Source organism: Ananas comosus, linkage group 7, assembly GCF_001540865.1.
Source record: "Ananas comosus cultivar F153 linkage group 7, ASM154086v1, whole genome shotgun sequence".
In the NCBI taxonomy this organism is placed as follows: Eukaryota; Viridiplantae; Streptophyta; class Magnoliopsida; order Poales; family Bromeliaceae; genus Ananas; species Ananas comosus.
The window spans coordinates 13,081,153-13,103,871 of NC_033627.1; the positions used below are offsets into that span (position 1 = coordinate 13,081,153).

At 36.8% G+C, this 22,719-nt stretch overlaps 3 protein-coding genes across 7 annotated transcripts; 1 reads left to right on the forward strand and 2 right to left on the reverse strand.

Moving 5' to 3' along the window:
* LOC109713512 (telomeric repeat-binding factor 2-like) lies at nt 7,304-11,580 on the reverse strand. 3 transcript variants are annotated; one of them, XM_020237632.1, is made up of 7 exons: nt 10,768-11,580; nt 10,565-10,626; nt 10,248-10,457; nt 9,312-9,548; nt 8,536-8,714; nt 7,808-7,874; nt 7,304-7,707 (listed from the first exon to the last, which is right to left on the reverse strand). In XM_020237632.1, the coding sequence occupies exons 1-7, from the start codon at nt 11,504-11,506 to the stop codon at nt 7,666-7,668; spliced, it is 1,536 nt and encodes a 511-aa protein (XP_020093221.1). In that variant the 5' UTR covers nt 11,507-11,580; the 3' UTR covers nt 7,304-7,665. The 3 variants fall into 3 exon arrangements, with proteins under 3 accessions (XP_020093221.1, XP_020093222.1, XP_020093223.1); XM_020237633.1 differs by lacking the exon at nt 9,312-9,548 and having other exon boundaries at nt 10,768-11,574; XM_020237634.1 differs by lacking the exons at nt 9,312-9,548; nt 10,248-10,457.
* LOC109713166 (micronuclear linker histone polyprotein-like) lies at nt 13,375-15,618 on the forward strand. Of its 2 annotated transcripts, none has more exons than XM_020237154.1 (4): nt 13,375-13,559; nt 13,640-14,953; nt 15,036-15,112; nt 15,158-15,618. In XM_020237154.1, the coding sequence occupies exons 1-3, from the start codon at nt 13,515-13,517 to the stop codon at nt 15,099-15,101; spliced, it is 1,425 nt and encodes a 474-aa protein (XP_020092743.1). In that variant the 5' UTR covers nt 13,375-13,514; the 3' UTR covers nt 15,102-15,112; nt 15,158-15,618. The 2 variants fall into 2 exon arrangements, with proteins under 2 accessions (XP_020092743.1, XP_020092742.1); XM_020237153.1 differs by having other exon boundaries at nt 13,376-13,559; nt 15,190-15,618.
* On the reverse strand, nt 15,762-21,966 carry LOC109713165 (protein TPX2). 2 transcript variants are annotated; one of them, XM_020237152.1, is made up of 23 exons: nt 21,670-21,966; nt 21,399-21,481; nt 21,235-21,302; nt 21,045-21,117; nt 20,915-20,958; nt 20,712-20,824; nt 20,354-20,594; nt 20,167-20,263; nt 19,959-20,063; nt 19,760-19,855; nt 19,186-19,362; nt 18,829-18,891; nt 18,662-18,745; nt 18,491-18,567; nt 18,321-18,399; nt 18,101-18,232; nt 17,807-17,896; nt 17,597-17,716; nt 17,178-17,344; nt 16,977-17,085; nt 16,491-16,550; nt 16,286-16,380; nt 15,762-16,201 (listed from the first exon to the last, which is right to left on the reverse strand). In XM_020237152.1, the coding sequence occupies exons 1-23, from the start codon at nt 21,851-21,853 to the stop codon at nt 16,114-16,116; spliced, it is 2,445 nt and encodes an 814-aa protein (XP_020092741.1). In that variant the 5' UTR covers nt 21,854-21,966; the 3' UTR covers nt 15,762-16,113. The 2 variants fall into 2 exon arrangements, with proteins under 2 accessions (XP_020092741.1, XP_020092740.1); XM_020237151.1 differs by having other exon boundaries at nt 18,491-18,570.

Consider the following 22,719-nt stretch of genomic DNA (forward strand, 5'->3'; position numbering starts at 1 on the left):
GACCCGCGTGGGGTAAACAAGTTTGGTGCGGGGCCGGTTTCAGCGCGGCCGTGCATGCGTGGGATCTACGGTGCGCTTTTATTAAAGCTTTTCTTTGGTTTCTCCTTTTTCATTTTCCTTTTTTTCTCTTAAAAAAAAAAAAAAGTTAATTTTATACCGGACATTAAAAATATAATAAATTATAAATATATACCTTCAAAGTTCAATTTTTATATATTATTTCTATAAAAATTCTAATATTTTTAAATATGTTTATCTGATTTGCTATCGTTAAAATACTGTTTATTTTATAAGGCTTCGTTTGGTTCGAATATAAGCAAAAACTAGATATTACAGGGATAGATATAAGTATGAGGATAAGAAAAATAACGTTTAGATAAAAAATTGGGTTGTTTCCGAGTAGCGTTTGGATATGTAATATGGAATAAGAAAAATAGTGGATAGTTATATATAGAAAATAGAGGTATTGATGGGGATAGTTATATCAGCTTATTTCAGATACCCGAGAACTATTATTCTCGGATAAAAAATTTGTGTTTGGATATAAAGGGGGTAAGGAGTTATCTCTCCCCTTATCCCTGATCGAAACGCTACCTAAGTGAATATCCCTCTAAAAGTCCCAACTATTAATTAATGGGGGGTAAAAAGGTCAATTCATTTTATAAACTAATCAGAGTTAAGTATTTTATCTATAGTTAACTAATTTTTTCTAACGGATCTTAAAAATTTTGCACGAATAATATATAAAAATTAAACTTTATAGAAATATATATTTATCATTTATTATATTTGTAGGGATCTGTATGAAATTAACTCAAAAAAAAAAAAATAAATAAAAAAAGAAAAATTGTTTGATGGGGCGTGGTCCTATAATTGAGCACGGGCCACGCGCGTGCTCTGGGTACGCGGTACTTCTTTTGGCTTCGCTCCCCGATGTTTCTTTCACGTTTGAGGCCACTCTCTCCCTTTCTCACGGTTACCCATAAATGTCGCCTGTGTATTGTTCAATATATTCTATAATTCAGATTTAACAGCTAATATGACATCATAAATATTTAACTATATTATTTTAGATTATACTTAATTATAAAATATTAATTTTTAGACGAGTAGAACTACTATGCTATCGAAAGTATAAAAAATCTGGTGCTTCCGACTTTTTAGCTCTTAGATCAGTCCCTTTAATTATTTCTATTTTTTGAATTAATACTATTATTCTGTGGAACCACTCAATTCTAGAGATACTACTCAATTTTAGGAGGGACCGCAATCATCCCAATTGTACAATTCTTGATCCAAGGGTCAAAAAATCGGAAGCATCAAATCCTCTATATTTTCGGTAGCTTTTTAGTTAAGTTGATTTTAATATGACTTCATAAAAAAAAAACACAGCCAGTATGATTAACACCGGTCAATTTTTTTTTTTATTTATCCAACTAAAAAAGTTGAACGGAATCAATTTATAGATTGTGTCATTGAACACCGGTCAGTTCGACCTGGATTTTAAATAAACGAGATTGTTAGAATCTTCTTTTAGAAAAAGGATAAACTCTAATTCGATCCATGTATATTAGCTTATTTTGTTTACTGCTTTATGATTCAAATAATTACACTTAACTACTTTATAGTTTTATTTTTTATTTCACTAAAAAAAATTCTATACTCAAAGAGGGTAATAAAGTAAAGTTTTTTGTAAACCACGTATTAGTATCCAATTTAACAATAGAAGCTTACATAAAAAATAAATTTATAAAAAAATTATAGGATAGTTAAATATAGTCTTTTGAATTATAAGATAGCTAAGTAAAAACGTGCTAAATAAAAAAATAGTTAAGTCCATCTTGTTGAACCACAGAATGATAAAGTAAAAAATATGTTAAACCACAGAAAGACAAATTAAAATTTACCAGTAAAAAAATGCTTACAAGTTACAATACGCACTCAGTTGTTTTGTGAGAAGCCAATTTTGAATTTAGATTACCTAATCCTAGCATAAGGATACAAACTATATGTTCTAAGCAATAGTGATTATAAACTGTATAATAAGTCATATGATGCCTTTGTTTAACAGTAAAAATTCATAGGCATTTCATTAAAGGAGAGCTTAATTACAATAAAAAAATATTTTGGAAAGAAAAAGTACAACGCAGCTCCTTATAAGAGGAGAATAAATTAAGAAATCCAAAACTACACTGAAATAGTTATTAATGTGCAGATAATTTTACATATTATAATTTTCGACTGTACTGATAAAAACCCTTCGTATTATATATGTATTAATATTGTAATAGCTTATAAGGATACTATTTTTGAAAGGCCTATAGCAGTACCCATCAATGAGAAGAGAAATAAAAAAAATCAATAGTAGTATATATTTATTTATTATTTTTAGTTTGCTTGTAAACCCCGTTACCTAGAACCCCTCTAAGTGCCTAGGGATGCAAATGGATCCGGGTTGGTGGAGCTCCGCCCCGATCCGCTCCGAATGGGGTGGTAAGTGGGAACAAAAAATATAGAAAAATATAACCCGTCCCGAATCCGCCCCGATCCGCCAAGTAAATGGAGCGGGAGGCGGGAGACTCTTTTCTTCCTTCAATCTATCCGATCCGTTAAAAATCCGCTCCCGCCCCGCTCCCGCCCCGAATGGAGCGGTAAGTGGGAGCCAAAAATAAAATAAAAAGTAACCCGCCCCGAATCCGTCCCGCCCAGATAAAAAATGGAGCGGGAGGTGGGGGAACTCTCCCGCCCCCGGATCCGCCCCGTTTGCATCCCTATAAAGCTATAAGTGCCTATGAAAACTCAATAGGAGGAAACTTCTAAAATATATCAGTCACATATTCTATATAGCATAGCCCAATCAATTACAATTGTCTTCTAATAGTCACCTATCCCATCATAATTTTATAAAAATCTACTTTTATTATATATATTTTTTTTCAAAAAAATATATCTAATTAGTTTCGTATTAACTAGTTAATGTCACTGACATAACTCTCAAATTTAAGCTTCTACCAAAGTTTGAACACCCAAGCACTATTCCTAGTCACTAGCTAGGGCACTCGTGGTTACATAGTAAACCATTTTGTATGACTTTTTTCTTCTTCACTAGTTCAATGGCTTATATACTTTGTTTCATCCTTTTTTTTAACACTGCGTATATAAAATCAGATAAAAACGCACAGAACTTATCTGAACCATAAATCATTTTGAATCCCGTATCTAATCTTTCAAAGTTTTTTTTATTTTTTCTATCTAATCTTTTAATTTATTTTATTTGAGTTAGTCAAGATACTTTAACTTCAAATTTTAGTTAAGCTAACTCTCACTTCAATAAATTTATCGTTGTAAAAATTGCAAGCAGCATACTAATTAAATCTATGCAAATAAACAATGCATTTAAATTTTTTAAAAAATATCATTGACCAATTAAAATTAAATAAATCTAAAAATTTAGTAGTAAAATTAACATTTAAATAAATAACAAATTTTGTACATTTTTTTACCTACATAAAAAAGAACTTTTTTTTGCATTTGGCCTTCTCAAAAAAAATATTTTTATAAATAATTCTATCAAATTTATAATTATAATTTTCATCATATCCCTGCCATACAGGCGCCATATAAACGCCACGGGAGCAAGAGTAGAGATGCTGAAATAAGTTGAACATAGTAATTTATTCACCGTGTCTAAACACGGTAAATGGTTAATCGTGTCCAGACACGCTGGATGGTTCACTGTGTCTATTGTCTTACAAGCTTGAGCACGGAAAAATATATGTATTGTGAAAAAATATAAGCATCGAATACGGAAGAATATTAGTATAAGACACGATGAATCATTCACCATTCACCATATTTAACTTAACACCTCTCCCCACCCAACGTGGCGTTGATGTGGCATCTGTATGACGGGGATAGGATCAGAATTATAATTATAAATTTGATAAAATTATTTATAAAAAAAAGGAAAAATTTCAAAAATCCCCCTGTGGTTTCACACTTTATCACTTTAGTACCATGTGTTTTAAATTAAGTGTATCAAGTTAGTACCCTGTGGTTTCTCACTTTAGTACCCTGTGGTTTAAAGTATATCAAGATAGTACCTTGTGGTTTTGTACTTTATCACTTTAGTATCCTGTGGTTTCACACTTTATCACTTTAGTACCCTGTGATTTAAAAATTCATAGGGTACTAACTTGATACAAAATTAAAAACACAGTGTACTAAAGTGATAAAGTGGAAAATCACAGGGTACTAACTTGATACATTTAAACCACAGGGTACTAAAATGATAAAGTGTGAAACCATAGAGTACTAACTTGATACATTTTAAACCACAGGATACTAAAGTGAAAAGAATTGAAACCACAAGTGGGATTTTTGAAGTTTTTTCCTTAAAAAGGGGCACTAAATGTAAAAAAAATCCTTAAAAAGAAATTATAAACCTTTACCTTGGACAGAGGATTGGAGTAGTGATGCTCGTCCACAAAAGAAGCACTGTGGGCACCGATAGCAGTACAGTTCTTTTTATTTGATACTTTTTCTCTACTCATGGTACGACTGCTCCGCTGCCGCTCATTAAAGACGATGCCAGCTGCAGCGCACGTGATCCGAGGGCGATAGGACAGCGCCATCCGCACTCATCTTTCAGTGATTCCCCGCGGTAAAAGATAATTATTTAATACGTGGGAGAAAAAAAAAAGAAAAAGAAAGGAAAAAAAAAAAAGAAAAAGAAAAAGAAAAAACTCCATGCTGCTACATGTAGCTAACTGTATGGACATATATATATATTATTGACAAACTCTTATAATATTTCAAATTATGTGCATAATTTAATTGCTATAATGCTAATATATCAATCAATAATATAATAAGAGGGCTTGGTGGTTGATACTCGGGACGTGTTTGGTTCGCTTTTTTTTCACCCTGAAATCGGAATCGGAATTGGTGAATCTGTTTGTGGATGTTTGGTACGTGAAAGTTTCATTCCGATTCTAATTCCCGAGGGGAATGGGAATCTTCCAATCACCCCTTTTTTCAATCCGGCCTCCTGAAGTTAAATCCGAACGGAATGGATATTTATTCAGATTAAATTTATTTTTTTTAATTTTTTTAAATTAAAATATGAGTTTAAAATTTAGAAATTAAATTTTAATTTTTAATTTTAATTTGAACTTGAATTAAAAATTAAAATTTAATCAAGTATTTCAAATCTAACTTATGAATTTAAATTTAAATTAAATTTTAAATTTATATAAAGTTTTATTCAAATTTTACTTTCAAACTTAATTAAATTTATGATTCAAATTAAAATTAAATTGTATATTTAGTTTGATTTGAATAAATACAATTTAGTTTTATATTTTGATTATCCAAAGTTCAATAAGTTTATATTTTTTTAAAAAAATGGATTTAAAATTTTGACATTATTTCAAATTTTGATAGCAGAAAATTTAAATAACTTTAATTTTTAATTTGAATTTAAATTAATATATTATAAAGATAAAGTTAATATATTAATCTGATTACGTTTTTTATATTACCTGAACCAAATACCGACAATGGGAATGATTTATTCTGATTCTGATTCAGATGATGAACCAAACAGAATTAGATAATGAGTTATTCCGATTCCGATTCCAGTTTATTTCGATTCCGATTCTAATTCCGATTCCAACTTCGAACCAAACACGCCCTTGATGTCTTAAGTTTGAATCCTAATTAATTCACATTTCCAACTAAATTTATTTCTAAATAAAATAAACGAAGCGGGTAGCATGCTACCTATATCTCAAAAAAAAAAAATAATATAATGAGAGCTACATAATGGGAGAACCCAAAATATTTCTCTTTTGATTTATTAGTGAATTAAATGTAAAATCTACAAATGTACAGATAATATTACTCATACCTAAAAGCTTAATTTATGTCAGCCCGAATTAAAAAATAGTAATGAGTCTAGTTGGAGTTTCTGTATTTGCCGCAACAAAAAGTCGGTGAGGAAATTTTAATCAATTCTCTCTCTCTCTCTCTCTCTCTCTCTCTTCAAGTTGGCACTTTTAATCAAACAACAACAATAAACAATACACAAGGGTCAAACATATGTAACAGTAATTGATGAAGTGTTATTTTAAAAGTATTATTACAAAAAAAAAATGTTAGATAAAATGGGGGCAGCTTCTAGTTTTGTAGGTCTCAGAATTATATTCTTATTATTTGCTACAGCATATACTTCAGAATGTTTTTAACCAATAAAGATACAAGCAAGCCCTAATTTGGGACTTAAAAAAGTATATTTCAACTTTCCACCAAAAAGGGAAAAAGAAAAAAATTAACTCCTTTAGTGAACATCTTACTACTACTACACAAAAAAAAGGTTCCCTTGAAGTTGAAGCCAAGTAAGAACTTGGGTAGAGCAAAGGTCCATAGCTCTTCCTAACGTTGTGGGGGAATTTACTCACGCTTCTAATGGCTTCATTATCTCCTAATAACAATAGTTATAGCCTCATTAATTGCCTACAAGAGTATAGAAAGGAAGATAAAATATGTAGGTTAGGTATAACAGTAGTGGACCCATAATGGCTAATTAAGAGCCATCATACTAAAGAAACCATGAAACTTATATTACTGCTAATATAGCGCCTATGGAATAGTAGAGTGAATATAACTTTCACAGGTTAGCCTTCTTTTACCTGCTAATGGCTAGTTAAGAGCCATGATACTTAAGAATCCATGGAACTCATCAACTACTTAAGAATGAGAATAACTTACAGAGGCTAACCTTCTTAAACCTTAGCAGGTACCTAAAGTAGGTTATAACCATTTCAGAGAAGATACTTTACTTCCTAAAGGGGAAATATATATGCAGTCCTGAAGCTCTAGTTCTCCATTTAGGTCCATAAACTACAAAGTTTTTGCAACTAGGCCATGAAGTCCTCAATTTATGTTGATCCTCATCTTCATCCCTTGTTCTCAAGAGGAGTTCATCGATCGTTCGCGAATCGTCAGTGAAACTTAGTTACTCCAATGTGTAAAGATTGAAGAAACCAAATCAACCTACAGGCCCATTAGAAGTAAAGGACCTGAGATCCATAAATCACATACTGGGGCCTAATCATGAAGCATTGAAGTATAAGAATCAAAGTACAATCTCCTAAAAGTTTAAGAATCAAAGTACAATCTCCTAAAAGTTTGAGATGACATCGCGTTTTTATCCCAGCGTGTTGAAACTCAAAAGATTTCAGAGTCAAATTAGACCCGAAATTTTGCGAACAATGCGGAAAGTATTTCATAGCTCTGCTGGAAAAACATCAACAAATATAGTTATTAATGCATAAAGTACACACTCTTCAAGCTCTCGTTTGATAGACTTTGAATGAGTCATTTCCATTACATAATTGCATCAATTAAGTTAAAGATAATAAAGGGAGGAAAACATTTACACCACGGTTAAAGAAATAAATATAATACATAAAGGGACATATTTGTTGGTAATGATACATGAGAAAACATAGATTACATTAAAAATAACCTTCGTGTACCTCACTCGCATGTTTGCTTTCAATGGCTTTTGCATATAAAAAGACTTTGAACAAGTGTCCGCTCCAAAGCACATTGTGACTGGAAGTCGCATTTGGAGCAAATTAGCAGAAGTGGGGACTAAGACTAATGCCTGACCAAATTTCTCCACTTATCCTTCAAATCGACCTAACAAGTGCAAAAGCCGATACCAACATACACCATCCGCTATTAGTCAAAGCCATGAATAAAGAACAAGTTATTTTTGATAATAGAAATGACTTGATACCTCTGTTCTGTCTTTGAATATTGAAGGATGGCATTGCTTGATAAATTTCCAGTTACCTACACCATGCCTTCACATTCAAAAGGGGAAGAAGAATTAGAGAAGCATAGAATTACTATGCAAAAGTTAGAAACTGAAGTTAGTATAAAGATCTTAATTGGTTGGTAATTTAGCCCATAGATAATGAAGCTTAGTAAGGGCAGAGCAGGTGTTGGTTCTAGCAAGCTCAGGGCTACGACTAGACATGAACTGATAGATTGAACCTTGCTATTGCAGAGAAACAGATACAACTAGGATCAAGTTTCTACATGAAAAAGTAAATAGTAGGAAGTAGCTCATCTTCTACCTGCATTTGCAGCCATACATAATTGCACTTGCAGGCTACCAAATAGCTTTGAAAGTGGAAACTTCCACTACGAAATTGTGTGACACCGAAATCTCAAAATATGCCTCCTCAGAGCATTAGTTGACATTCAAATTATTTCTTGGGGCTTTAATGTATATACAACATCATTTATTTACATACATATTTTCATTAATAACTACCCAACAAAATTTTAGTTTCTCAAAAGACATACCCTAATCTTAAATAGGGAAGTCATCTAATTCATCGCAGAAAGGTGGTTTTCTACTAAAAATGCTCTCTGAGAAAGGTTATTTTCGCAGTAAGAGTACATATATGTAAGGAACTAAGGAAGTAAATTTTTGAAGGGTATATATCATGTGCATACCTTTCCACAGATTTTCTCAAGGTCTCCTCTTCCAATGAACTCCACTTCTTTCTTCTTTTACGTAAAATAAACTGATTGTTATCTTTGACTAACAAAGAATCCTTCCCTTTCTGGGGGTAAGAGACATGAGGTTCCTCCACGGGATTTGCTGGCAATGGAGATCCGAACAAATCATCCCACTACAGGAAAAAAAAAAAAAAAAAAAAAAAAAAAAAAAAAAAAACTAATAATGTCACAGCAAGAGGTAAAAAGAGAACTAATGTTTAAGTGAATTTTAAGTGTAAACTAAGTGATGGTCATAATGGAGAGCAAATGCAAAAAGAGTTAAACCCTTTTAGACCCAGCTTCAGAATGCGTGGCCCGAACATAACCCTTATGATGCTCGAAGGCTCCAAAAATTCCGAAAGTATTTTAGAGGTTCCCTATTCCGATGCTTTAAGTGGAGGCAGGGACCACCACCGGAGGACCCCATATGAAGACTGCTTTCTTCGGTGGTGGTTTCAAGCACCATTTTACTCATTATGGAACGACATATTGTGGAGATTAGACTTTCTGCGGGGCAGCACAGGGAACTTGCTGAATCAACTTGCTGGAATTTCCTGCAGCCACTCTGAGGTTTTTATAGCCCTCTGATGCACTAAAGTAGGTGCATTTGAGCAAATCATTCCTAAACTAGACCTTAGGCATCTTAGTGAGGCCTCCACAAATAGTAAGCCGTGACATAACTATGTGTGGTTAGACAAACATTTCTGTCAAGCAATGCATAATTATCCTACCGTCTCATGATTTGCCTTCCTAGAATAATTGATGCAAGTCCTGGAAACCCATCTAGCAGGCACACTGGTTAATTGTGACTGGCAATCTATCAATCCAGGACTATGAAGAAAAACTTGTTCCTTGGGATAATGGTGAGAACCAGCAGCACAGCAGACCGGTTGAATATCAATCAGCCCGTACGAGCAGGAAACAGTAAATAACAGCTGATTCTTTCTAACTTCCACAACAATACAACACTTCAAAAAAAATTTCATTATGATGTTAGACATGGAGATAGGCAAGATAGAGTTTATTTAGATTATTTTTATCTTAAAAAAGTTGGATTATGTACATTTAATTTCATCGCTTCTCAAAGTGTTCTAAATAGTGGAAATGTCCCCGGGCAGCTAGGGTACCGAATTAGCTATGTGGCCGGCATAGGTCCTAGTGCTTTTTGCATATAATTATCATACATAAAAAATGGAAATAAAAATAAAAAAGATATTCTTTAGGTTTGAGAGCCGTAAATCTTGAGCTATCACTAGTTATTCATGAGAATTTTGCACAAAGTTAAGGCTACTATAGATAATTGATTGCATTAGAAATTAATGCAATCAACATATCAAAACCTAAAAAACAAACAGTTGACATTGATTGATAAGATAGCCAGATTTAGATACTTTCATCTCACATTGATATCTCACTTACTGAAGCACAACAATCATAAAGTATATGGAAAAGCTAACAATATCATATGGCAAGAACATCAATGCAAATAACACTATTAATATATTAAGATAGTTTTAAGCACATCTCGGTACCAAAATAAACTAAGAACAATGCACTAAAGAGCCAAAGTAAACCAACAGCACAACTGTAACACTTTATCTCATGCAACAAAATAATAATACTATCAACTCAGGCTTTGTTGATACTGAAATGTTAAAAATTGAGACCTCGATAGTACGTGCAGTTGGATTGCGCTCCATCATACTAGGCCGCCGCTCTGCAGCAGAATCTCTATCCAACTTCAAAATTGTTTTAGTGCAACGATTTCCACTTTCATTAGCATTCTCAAAAGATCTAAAGTTTGTGCTCTTACATTTCCCCATCCTATTCCATCCAACACTGCTCGGATCATGCAGTTCTGGACTGGAGGATTCACCCTGGAGTACTGCATCGTGATCATTGGTCCACAAATTGAACGCATGGTGATCTCTGAACAAGAAATTCTAGCAATTCCACCTTAAAAAGGAAGTTGATTAAAGCCTACCTCATGTGTGTTCTCTTCTATGATTTCCTTTCCCCGCTTATTAACAGTTCCACTATGATTGACTACAATTAAACAAACAATAGATGAATAGAATGACTAGTCAAATTCTTAACATACCAAACCGAAATATCCTTAATGTTTATCATCGAAAGCTTATTATTCATCTAATTCAAGCTATTGTTACTAGAAAAAGTGAGACTTACCCAGCTCCAGCAACCTAGATCCTTCTTCGGGACTAGGTTTCGAAGAGTTCGGATTCTCCATTTCCAAACCCTTCCCCTTCGCCATCCCAATAAGAGCCTCGGCGGCGAGCTCAAGAAACGAAGGCCCCAACTCCTTCCACGCCTCCTCCAAATAAACCCTAACAGCCTGGAACGCCCTCTCCTCCGTGTACCTCACCACCAAACCCGCCCTAACCGTCGCATCCACCACCGCCTCCTCCATCTCCCTCCTCGTCGCCCTCAGCTCCGGCGACACCAATCCCGCCGCCGCCTCCGCCCCTTCCGCCCCCTCCGCCGCCGCCTCGAGATCCGCGACGCGGCAGTTCCAGATCCGATTCACGGCGTCGTAGAACTCCCCTTCTCCCCCTCCCTCGCCGCCGCCGCCGCCGCCGCCGTCGTCGTCGCCGCCGCGAGAGCTCGGTCTGAGGGGCTTCACGGTGAGATCGGCGGCGACGGCGGCGTAGGCGGCGCGGAGTGCGGCGGCGGAGGAGGGGCGGGGGAGGGAGGAAAGGAGCTCGAGGGAGTGGAGGGTGCGGGGGGAGAGGGAGCGGCGGGAGAGGTCGGAGGAGAGGCGGCGGAGGATTAGGGTTCGGTGGAGGGGGGAGGAGGGGGAGGGGGCGGGGATGGGGAGGGAAAGGATGAGGCGGTGGACGAGGGAATCGTCGAGGGTTTGGCGGAGGAGGAAGTCGAGGATCCACGCGGCCACGTCGGGGTCGATCATCTCCTATACGCGGCGCGAAAAGAGGGGTGGTTTGGCCGGGGCTTTTATAGCGGACTCGACACATATATAGAGAGAGAGAGAGAGAGAGAGCAACTCTTCACTTCCTTCTCTTGGAAGATACACACGTGTGACCGTTTCTTCTTAAGATGATGACACCGAGAAAATCGTAAAAAAAATAAAAAAAAAAACTAAATTATAAAAAACTCTTGGGTCAAAATCTGACTTCTTAAATCATTTAAAAATATATTTTTTTATTTTTTTTAAAAAATAAAATATATTTATAAAAAGTACGGTGCTAATTCTATTGACAAAATAATCAAATTGGCTTCCACCCTCTTTGGCTCCTCCTTAGTCATGTTCATCTTAAGCCTCTCATCCTCAATCCTCTATGTCTCTCTCTCGACTCCAAATTTTTTCCATTTGTTCCCCCGCTCCTCAGCACCTTGCCGCCTCTCCATTTCGGCGGTTGTAGAAAGGAGATTGGGGTAGTCATGGACGGAGAGATTAGAGAGGGCAAGTCCACGGAAGAGCGTGAGGGCGTGTGTATAGGCACGGACAGAGGGATGGATGAGAGCAAAACGACGCGGCCAAGAAAGTAGGTGAGGAGAGAAGATCTGAAATGAAAATTTTAAAAATATTTTAGGTATAAAAAAGTATATAATAATAAAATATAAGTTGAACCGGCCGTCCCTAGAGCAAGTGGCAAAGGGCTTGGTGGTTGGTATCCGGGATCCAAGTTCGAATCCTAGTTGACTCACATTTCTAGCTAAGTTTATTTCTAAATAAAATAAACGAAGCGGGTAACGTGATACCTATCTCTCAAAAATATATATATATAAGTTGAATCTTAACGGAATGGCGGGGTCCAAAATAAATATTTTTTATTTTTTAAGAAGGCATAAGTATAAATTTTTAATTGATAGGAGGAAAAGTAAAAAGTAGCTATTAATGTAGGATATTTTTATAATTTCGCAAAAAAAAAAAATCATTGAAACTTCAACTTAACCTGATTTTTTAGTACTAGGCGTCTACGGCCCGATCGGTAATCATGGGCCAGATCAATCTCCAATAAAGCTAACCCGGTCCAATAAAAGGCCCAGCTCTGTGTTTTCATTTTGGGGGTAAAAACAGACCTAATTTATTTGAACTATATTCTATTTCTAATTGGCTACACAATTTTGATTTTATTATCTCACCTTACAATTTATTTAATTTAAATCGGTCGATAACACTTTAATTATAAAATTTAAATTATGTGTTTATTTTTATAGATTTAGTTAGTGCACTCCATATAATTTTCATAAATATAAATTTATTAAAATAAATAATTTACTTAAAATTTGAAGTCAAAATATTGCCGACCGGCTCAAATCAAATAAATAAATAGTAAATTTTAAATTTTAAAAGATCAAATAGACAATTCAAAATGGTCTTTAGTTCAGATAAATTTCCTATGGCTTTTACTTCACCTGTCATCTTTTTGGATTTGATCACCTAACCTTTAAAAATTCTAATTTAGTATATAATTTTTTAATTCATTTCATGTGGACTAATTAGTAACATTTTAACTTCAAAACTTGAATACGTTATTTATTTTTACAGAACTATTTATGGACCTAGTTAGTATATTTTATATAATTTATGTAACTATAAATTTATTCAAATTAAAATAATTAATTAATTTAAGTTTTCTATATGCAAAGTCACCAAATTATTTAACTCAAATAAATTAAAAAATTAAAAATTAAAATTAAAATTGTGAAAGATTGGACAGTAAATTCAAAATAATATGTATATTTTATTTTATTTTATTTTTTATTAATTTTCTAGTTCGCTCGTTTACTCCTCGCCATTTATGAATCTCATTTCGATCGACTTTTTATTGAGTCGTCTCGCCCAACCCTGCGCTTCTCTCTCATCCGATCACCTCCTCACGGTAAAACCCTCTCTCTCTCTCTCTCTCTCTCTCTCTCTCTCTCTCTACCTTTGCAGGTACCCTACTCCCCGGATGAAGACCAAAACCCTAAAGCGGAGCCGGAGCTCCGACGACGAGGTCGCCGATCTCACTAAACCCTACTCTCTTCGCCGATTCGAAACCCTGAATCCCCGATTCTCATCGCCATTCCCCTGCAGGATCGGAGCAGGAGCAAGAAGCCCGCGAAGTCCAGCAAGCGGCGGCGGCGCCGCCGCGATTCCGCCTCCTCCTCCGGCGACGACGACCGCCGCCGCCGCCGTAGGAGGATCTCCGGCGGCCGCGACAAGAATCCCGGCGACGGTCGCCGGAAAGAGCCGAAGAGGCCCGGTCGGAAGAGGGCCGCCCCCCGGCGGTCTCGGTATTCTTCTCCTCCTCCTCCTCCTTCTTCTTCTTCTGTAAGTAGTTATTCGAGTAGGAGTTGCTCCACATGCCGTAGCCGGAGTGTTAGTTCGTCTCCCGAGAGGTATCGGAGGGCGAAGGTTAGGCCGAGAAGTAGGTCTAGGGGTAGGGAGAAGGAGAAGAAGAGGGGTCGAAGCCGAAAAACCTCAAAGAGGTCGCCGAGCTGCTCAACTTGTTCAAGAAGCCCTAGCAGAACCCATACTGATGAGAGAAGATACAAGGAAGAGAGTGATCAGGCGAGAAGGATTAGATCGGAATCAGGGGTAAATGATGCGAAGGATGAGGAGAGGGATAAGATAATTCAGGCTTACGACGATTTCCCTTCCACGCAGAGTAATGAGGGTTTTGATGGGAAAAAGAGCGAGAAGGAGATGGTATCTAAAAATATTGAAACTGAGCCTACTGAGAATGTTGATGGTGTTGGTATTGTTCTTGCTAGCGAAAAGAGCAAGATCGCAGTTAGTTCTGAAAATTTGGAGGCCGACGATTTGGAGTTGGTATTAAGACAGAAGGCATTGGAGAATTTCAAAAAGTTCCGAGGCGGGGTTCCTGCGCAAAGATCGAGTGGAGATCATAAGGATGTTGGCGTAGTAGTTGATGCGAAAGATGCTAAAATTAGTTCCATTGCTTCTTTTCAAAGGCAAGGAGGCATTCAAGGTGGAAGTGGCCTGACTAGACCAAGAGTTAGATCAGTAGTGAGCATACCCACAGAGAACAAAGGTGGTGATGGGGGTGTCTCGATAATATGTCCCTGTGATAATAGTGAGAATCTCGAACCTATTGATCAGACTAATGAAGCTCCCGATGCTTTAAATCAATTGAAGAGGCTTGAAGGGGACAACAATCAAATGCCTTCCGAGCAAACCACGGTGGCCAAAGATCAAATCCTTCATAATAAGACTGCTACTGCTGAGCATGGGAGCAATATCGGCAAAACGCTTGAAGGGTCTGCTTCAGGCACATCGGCATCAGTTGTGACTAAGGTCGGAAACGAAGCTGTTGTGGAAGATACAACTGGCTCTCAGTTTGAGCAGAAGACATTTTCTAGAATGCACGACGGAGAAATGGTGCAGGTGAGTCACGGTTCTCCGTGTTGTTAATATGCTGCTTATTTTCCCACATCCTAAATTGTGATATACTTGATCTGTCATGTAGGTGAGCTACAAGGTTTACATACCGAAGAAAACCCCCGCAATGGCGAGGAGGCAGCTGCAACGCTGAAGGATTCATAGGTATCTTGCATTTTGTTTGAGTTCTATGTAGCTGTTGGTTTGTAGTTGATTGGGATACTCTTTTCGTTATTTTGCAGAGTCACCGCTTCTTCAGTGATTCATTGATGGTTAGCCAGTGTTACGAGCTCTGTGACTTTTCGCCACTCTAGATGTGACTAATGATCTATATCCATCATTTTATGCTAGCATGAGGAGGCATCATACTCCTAATTACCTATACAGAGCTTGTTTAATCCACTGGTTTGGCTGTTTGAGAATTCTAACCATAATTCTGAGAACTGATTGTCGCAATGTGGTATGGCTAGGAATGGTTATCTGAATATTGGAGAAAAAGCAATCTACATTTGTATGATCTCTTCTTCTTTTTTTTCATCACCAAACCTCTTACAAAGACAAAATTGTTGTTAGTTAGTAGAATTTAGGTTGATTCAGCTGTCCTGTGTTTTTCCGAAGTCGGTTTTATTATTAACTTTAATAGGATTTTCTTGTATGTAGTTTGGCTTGTATATTGAAGTTTTATCTAGTTTAGCTTCATTATGAATCTAGGGTGCTCGTAAATGCATGAATAACTTGTTTGGCACTTTGTTTTATTTGCTTAAGAGATATGCAGATCATTTTTTGAATTCATTGTATTTTCGCAACAACATGAATGCATCAATATAACTCAATATTTCCTATATTATTCTTCAATTTATAAACTTCAAGCTCCAAAGAGAATAATAAATTCTTCTGTTAAATGAACATGTCACACCCACATAAAATTTCATGAAGAATCTGGAAACACATGTACTGGAAATACATGAACAACACAAAGAATGCATGATAACAGCTACTGAACTCTGGAGCTTCTTTTCCACCTTTTTCTCTCAACTTCTGTTGGATAAAAAGGTAGGATACATCATAAAGAAGTAAGAGTTCTTCTACACTTAATGTTCTTCTCTTTTTGGATTTCTGTTTTGTACCTTAAGATGTATACAACATGACAATAGCGTCGCGAAAAATCATCTCATGTGGAGGGCATGTCGCCTCCCCCTTCGACGGTCCACGCGAAGCTCCGGCGACTTTGGCTTTGTTACTTCCTTCATCGACCTACGAAAGGATTTGATAGTGTAAGCTTTTAGGAGAAAACAAATTCAAAAGAAATAAAGTTTTGATTGTTGGAGCGGTGCTTACTTTTGCGGACAAAATGGATTGTCAAACTTTGGAAGGGGCCTCGCGTGGGGCACCATTGTCCTCCTCATTTGTTTCAGGGCCTTTTCCTCTTCGATCTAAACAAATTTTTTTGGAGCGTTATTTGTCAAGAAAAAGCACTACCACAACAGTTCACAACCAAGTTACAACTCGTGAATGAATCAGGAAGGGAAAGGAGAATAATTACCACTTTTGCAGATTCTTGCTCTTCTCTCAATCTTTTATACACAATCTCTTTCTCCTTAATCTATGAAGACGCAGAAAACCATCATTGAGATTTTGAAGTTGATTTAGAAATATATAAACACGATTAGTGCGACGGTGATACAATATTTATGCTGCAGCTGTGGTGTGTTAATAGACTGTAAGCACGAAGTTCTTTGGGCACAAAGAGTAGATAAATTCACTATCTATTTTGTGCTCCACTTTTTGATGCCTACGCTTGTGGGCAAAGACTAAGAAAAAACTTGACTATTACTAGAATGTCTAAATATGCCCGGTATTCTAGCAACTTTCCCAAAACCCTATGCAAAAATGTTGAGTCTCCTAAACTAGAGATTCAAAGTGTTAAAATTTTGCTTAAAAGAAACACAAACATTTCTCGATTAGCCACTTTTTAAGTGCAAAAAAAAAAAAAAAGAGAAACGTATGATGATTATGCAGATTGACAAACCTTCTTATCGAATTCTGATCTCTGCATGGACCTCTGATCCACATGGAGTACAATTTCCTGAACTTCGGTAAGAGGTTTTCGCTCCTTTTCAGGAACTGGTAGAGGGTCCCTGAAACAAAATAGCATGAAAATTTGTTTCAATATCAACTTCGTACAATAAGAAGAAGAAAACAAGAGGATTAAGTAGCAGCTCAATTTTACTCTGTCATGATAGGTTGTGCTCTGAAAATCCTCCTCTGCGCTTCTTCTCTCTCCATCCTTTCCTTCTCTTCCAACATCCTTTGCATCTCCTCTTCATGCCTCACTAAACTCTCCAGCTGAAAAGCCTCAGGTTTTGTACATGGCTTAGGCTCGGGTTTCGGCGGTACCTTCATACGAAAGGATTCATTATATGTGCATCTACAAATATATTGCTACATAATCATCTCATTTATATTTGACCAGAATTTCATACACATCCCTTTGCCATACACATTTTTTGTAAGAATAAGGATAATAACATGTAGGAAATTTTTTAAGGGCATATGTGAAAATTCAGATTATGTGTGGATATGCTGCTAAAATCTCTAAAGAAGTATGAGGAAGAGTGTCATGACAACTTGAAAGATATTCCTCCTTACCACTGGGTAGTCTGTAGTGTATGGATATGGGTTAGCCCTAGGAATTCTAGCTTTCTCTTCCTCCAATTCCTTTTGAAAGATCTGTATAGTAAACTTCCTTTCCTTGTCATGGCCTCTCTCCTAGAAGGAATTGGAAACAACAGCAAGATCAGTGTTTGTACTAAGCATAAACATATTACTGTCGAAAGTACGGCTACAAATCTTACACACCTCCGTATGGAGGTGGAAAGGATTAGGTATTGTGATTCTTGGGACTTCTCCTTTGCCATGAATGGAAGACGTTTCCGAGTGCAACGAAAGCTGAAATAAGAAAAATAAGTGAATTTAGTTTTAATTAGCCTTTTCTCTGAGGAAAGAAGTTGAAATAAACTTCTGACTCCAAAGTGGGTGTATATAAGCTGTTAGTGCCTTTTCGAACAATTGTATATAAACGAACTTTGGCAAAAACTCCAGCTGAACTAAACTGACCCCTAAAAATATATATGTATAATCTCTGTTTCGTACCTTGTCGAAGAGCTCGACAACTGATGCAGGTTGTCCCAACCGATCATCCGTTGCAAAGTGGAACTCTTGGGGAGTGGTTATTTGGGGCTTTGGATGAGAGAATAAACCGATATCTCCTTTGCTCTCAAGGATCTGCATTTATTTTCCTTTTTGTGTAAACAATTGCTGTTCATATTATACCAAAAATAGATTCTATGATTAAAAAAAGTAAGACTTGGACCTTCTTGTTTAATGGCCTAGCCTTAAACTTTGGAGCCTTTTCAAGTTCCTCCAATTCCAACTCCTGAGAACTTTTCACCCTGTTTCTTAATGTTGTTAGACATTTAAACTAAGAGCTAAATCCCCCAAGAAATTTATACTTATTTCTAACTGCTATGAACAGCTGCATACTTTGGTGGTCGCGCTCGTAGTTCCGTTTGAAGTTGGGGAGGTCTTGGCTCAGTAAGTTTGAGGGGTTTGCTATGATTCTGCTGCACAAAAAGAAACTAAACTTCAAATTTAGAACGTGGAATCCCTTCGAAGAACAAAGAATTCAACTTAAAATTCAAAAGATCGCAGTGCCTGAGAAGAAGCATCTAGTGAGGAGACTGCTGAAGAGGTTTCTGCATGCCGGATCGCCCTCTCCATTGTCCTCAAATGGAATTCCTATTAGAGTTAAAAGATACAAGCTGATTACCTTTACACAAACCAGAATAATTTTGAAGGTCAAGTTTTTGTAAACGGATTACCTGAAACTCAGGCGGTTGTGGGTTACTTCTCGGTAATGCAGGGAGTGAAGGTGCTTCAAGAATCTGCAGTAAATAAATGTTATGCGAAGTTAATTTGAATTTTCTACCCCTCAAAAGTGCAAATTCATATAAAAGTGTCCTTAGCTTAAGGGGGAGTCATCATCCAATTCACAGGAGGAAGTTGGTTTGCACTAGAAAGTCTCTTCTAAAGGGAGCATATCTAAGTAGAAAAGCATATTCTTTTAAAAAAATTAAGTCTTAAAAGCATATACGAAAGTTCGATTTATAGGGATGTATATATGTCTAAATAGATTGTATGGCAATGTTTGTAAATGTCTCAGGAGTTTAAAGGTTGACCTTCTTGTTAAAAGGCCGGGCTTTGAACTTGGGAATCTTTGCCAACATCTCCTGCTCGAGCTCTTCGGAGCTCTTCACTCTAACTGCACGAACTCTATGAGCGGTCTGAAGCTCGGGTTCCTTTGGCCTAGTCAGGATTAGCCTAGGCCTTCGCTGAATTACTGAAGCTGAATCCTCCTAAGTAGAGAATTAATCAAAAGTACAAGGATTATTATTTGTTAAGCTGCTTTTCTAATATATATTAGCTTCTGAAATGCACTGTGTCATTAAAAAAAGCTTTAATATATTATGGTTAGCATTAAAAGGAAGAACCATATGCTTCAATATTACTGAGCTGATTTTTCAGAATGCTACATGCATCTAGAGGAACCAAAAAGCTTAACATGCTATATCCTACCTCAAACCACTTGAGAAACTTAAATGAATTAAACAAACCTAAGGAAGAATCCATTAGTAATAAGTATGCCTATAGGAAAACTCAGCCAAGAGGAGCAAGGAAAAAAAGGGGGTTGAAAAATTTGAAAGTGGCAATTGATAAGAAGATTGAGAATATTAAAAGAGAGATGAAGAGTACATGTGAAAGTGATCTGTTCTGCGAGAGATCCAACTCTCTAGTTCTTGATTCAAACTTCTTAACCATTTCCGCAGCGGATATAAATGGCGTCACCTCCTGTTTCATATCATAAGTCTTTGTAAATAAAACTAACATGTAGCATTAAAAAACAGGTCATGCATTGCACATTGCGAACATAGAGATAAGCTATTCCAAGTACCTTAAATTCCTTATGACCTTTTGAAACAGAGGATAACATATTTTTGCTGCCTATTAAACCTGGCCTCAACTTGTGGGGCAGCACCCTATTTTTCACATCAAGTATCTAAACGAAAAGCATTGACAAGATATTAATGAAAATGAACAGTATAACAGATTCAAATGGAAATACCAATACTAGCAAAGATAAACATATGAGAATGGGCTACCTGTCTAGCTTTTCCACAATCCAGTTTTTGCCTCTTTATTGCCTGATTTTCATGAGTAACATCAGTTGCCATTGTAATCTTTCCATTTATGTAACTCCTGGGATCAACAGATAAAGATTATCTAAGAACTTTGAAGCAATAATAAGGTTTGATGGTATTACATGAATGTCAAAATCAAACAACTCACTTGATTCCACTCTTTGCTTTTGCGGTTTTGCAAGATTGTGCAGGAGGTGACTTAACCTTCGGCTTTAGAGCAGATGGTTGCTTAAACATACTAGCAATCTTCTTAGCCGTCAAGTTCGGTCCGTTAGCAGGATTTCTTTGTGTTTTAGGAGTGCAAGATTCGGCAACTTGGTTTTTCACACTAGGGGGTGCTACTCGTTTTGTCGAAGCCTTTTGTGTTTTGGGTGTCAAAGCTACATTATCTGCAAACAAGTATAAACAGAAGTAGTATTTTGGAGGAAATTGTACTAACGATTGGTCGATAAAAGGGCAAAATTGAGAGAAGATCATATAAGCTCCAGAAATTTGCAATTAATTACCTGGGATTGTATTCTCATTTAATGAAGGTTGGACAGGGAACTCAAATGAAGGAACTTCTTCTTTACTCTCATTAGCATTCGGCGCAGATGAGTTAATACTATCAACCAAAGAACTGTTTCCACACAAGTGGTCAGTTAAATTTGTGCTCTAAGAGGGAAAAATTGGAATGATAATGGAAATAACTTAGATGGCATTTAAAAACCTTGTCTCTTGCCGAGGGTGAGTGCCATTCTCGCAAGGCTTAACCTAAAATCCACCAAAATCTCTTTGAGTATAAGATAAAACGGTAAGATGCAAATTGCACTACACAAAAGATTAACTTTTGGGCTTACAAAATCAAAGGAACTCTTCCTATGCTGTGCTTCTTGCTGCTTTCCTTTGTTGATTTCGACGGCTTTGTCGACACTGAAAAGATATGAAATAGAGAAAAATTTGGTGAGTACCATGATGCCATTTATAGAGGGATTGTGTATTTGTATCCAAGAGAATGTAAGAATTAGTGCTTTTAAAAGATCTAATCACCTAGCAGTGTTCTCTTCTACAATCATTTGATTATCCTTTTCATCACAAGTTTTTTCTGGGCCTGATTCCTGCAATTAACGAGCGGAAAAGGAAATATAATCAAATCATAACACTAAAAACCCAATGTTTTATCTAATTTTGCTGAATCTTAGAAGAAAAATAACCTTTCGAGTCGAATCGGCTTCTCCAAAATCACAAATGGTGTCGATTTTAACCGATCTCCCCTCTTTAATCCTCGGCATGAAAGCTAAATCAACAAAAGAGAATTAACACAATAAAACCCTAAACTTCACAATTGAACGCCCCATAAATATGAATCAAAAACAACACCCCGAAAACAAGAAACTAGGGTTTCTTCCAACGCGAACAATGGCATAAAACAGAAGAAAAAAAAAATGGGAGTAAAAAGAAGAGGCGAGAGAGCGAGGATAATACGCGAAGGAGCGTAGCTGAGAGAGGTCTCGAACCAGAACTCGGCTCTCCGGATCTCCTCCTCGGTCTCCTCGTTGATGAAATCGAAGAACCTCGGCGCGGAGAACTCGTAGATCTCGTCGATTTGGAGGGTCTCCACGTGCCCCCCCCCTCCTCCTCCTCCTCCTACTTTCGAATCCAACGCCATGGATGTGCGTAGGTAAGCTTCCTAGGGTTCGGGTTTTCGGGAGAGGGAGAGGGAGACGAAGAGCTGTTGCTGTTTCTTCTTAGGGTTTCTTTTCTCTTCGATCTTTCGCTTCGGATCGTGTATGGTAAGTGCGAGGGGTTTGGAGGGGGGAGGAAAGAAATGAACGTTGCAATTTGCAACGGTCGAGAAATTTGAACTTCATATGAAAACACCAAGTCGACGAATTATCTGAAGCCCAGCTCCACGTCAGCGGTTGTAATAATTACCGACACGTGATATCCGACCAATCGTGTGAGGAGATTCGGACGTGGCTTGAACTTTTCGCGTTGTGATAGAGCACTGCTCGGTCGCATTAACGGCTAGTTGCTGTGGTGGGCCCCACTAGAATTTCCGCGGCGGAATAAGGACCGCGGAATTGGACCGTTGTCAACGGGATGATAGTTTTCGACCGTCGGATCCTCCTCTCAACGAATCTGAACCGTTCGACGCGTTTCCGGGAGTCGATCGTGGATAATGTCGCATTGTTTGATTAAGAATTCGAGTTTGCTTATTATTATTACTACTTACATTTTAAAGGCAGATTTTTTTTTTTTTTTTTGAATCAAGTGTGGAAAGGTTAATTTTAGACATGAATTAGAGATAATCTAATATAGGTTTTGAGAAAAAGTTAGAAAAAAGAAATAGCACGATGTAAATTTATGGGATAACAACACAAATATAGGGACCAAGGAACAATGAATTACTTTTGAGAGGCCTAAGAGTATGCGTTTTTGCGATACAGTACTCATATTAGTTAATTCGCGAATTATTCGTGAATTATTGAAAATTTGAATTAAACGGTCCGTTTACAAATTTTTTTCAAAGAA

What these genes read in the sequence shown, in the direction of transcription:
- LOC109713165 (XM_020237151.1), bottom strand. Translation starts at nt 21,853, where the DNA reads ATGGCGTTGGATTCGAAAGTAGGAGGAGGAGGAGGAGGGGGGGGGCAC. An exon ending in AAAGCAAAGAGTGGAATCAA is followed by an intron (nt 20,264 to 20,353) that starts GTGAGTTGTTTG and finishes TGTTGATCCCAG; the next exon opens with GAGTTACATAAATGGAAAGA. An exon ending in AAGGTCATAAGGAATTTAAG is followed by an intron (nt 19,856 to 19,958) that starts GTACTTGGAATA and finishes GATATGAAACAG; the next exon opens with GAGGTGACGCCATTTATATC.
- LOC109713512 (XM_020237632.1), bottom strand. Translation starts at nt 11,506, where the DNA reads ATGATCGACCCCGACGTGGCCGCGTGGATCCTCGACTTCCTCCTCCGC. An exon ending in ATCTAGGTTGCTGGAGCTGG is followed by an intron (nt 10,627 to 10,767) that starts GTAAGTCTCACT and finishes GTTTAATTGTAG; the next exon opens with TCAATCATAGTGGAACTGTT. An exon ending in GGAAGGCAAATCATGAGACG is followed by an intron (nt 8,715 to 9,311) that starts GTAGGATAATTA and finishes TTTTTCCTGTAG; the next exon opens with TGGGATGATTTGTTCGGATC.
- LOC109713166 (XM_020237154.1), top strand. Translation starts at nt 13,515, where the DNA reads ATGAAGACCAAAACCCTAAAGCGGAGCCGGAGCTCCGACGACGAG. An exon ending in GCCGGAGCTCCGACGACGAG is followed by an intron (nt 13,560 to 13,639) that starts GTCGCCGATCTC and finishes ATTCCCCTGCAG; the next exon opens with GATCGGAGCAGGAGCAAGAA. An exon ending in ACGACGGAGAAATGGTGCAG is followed by an intron (nt 14,954 to 15,035) that starts GTGAGTCACGGT and finishes TCTGTCATGTAG; the next exon opens with GTGAGCTACAAGGTTTACAT.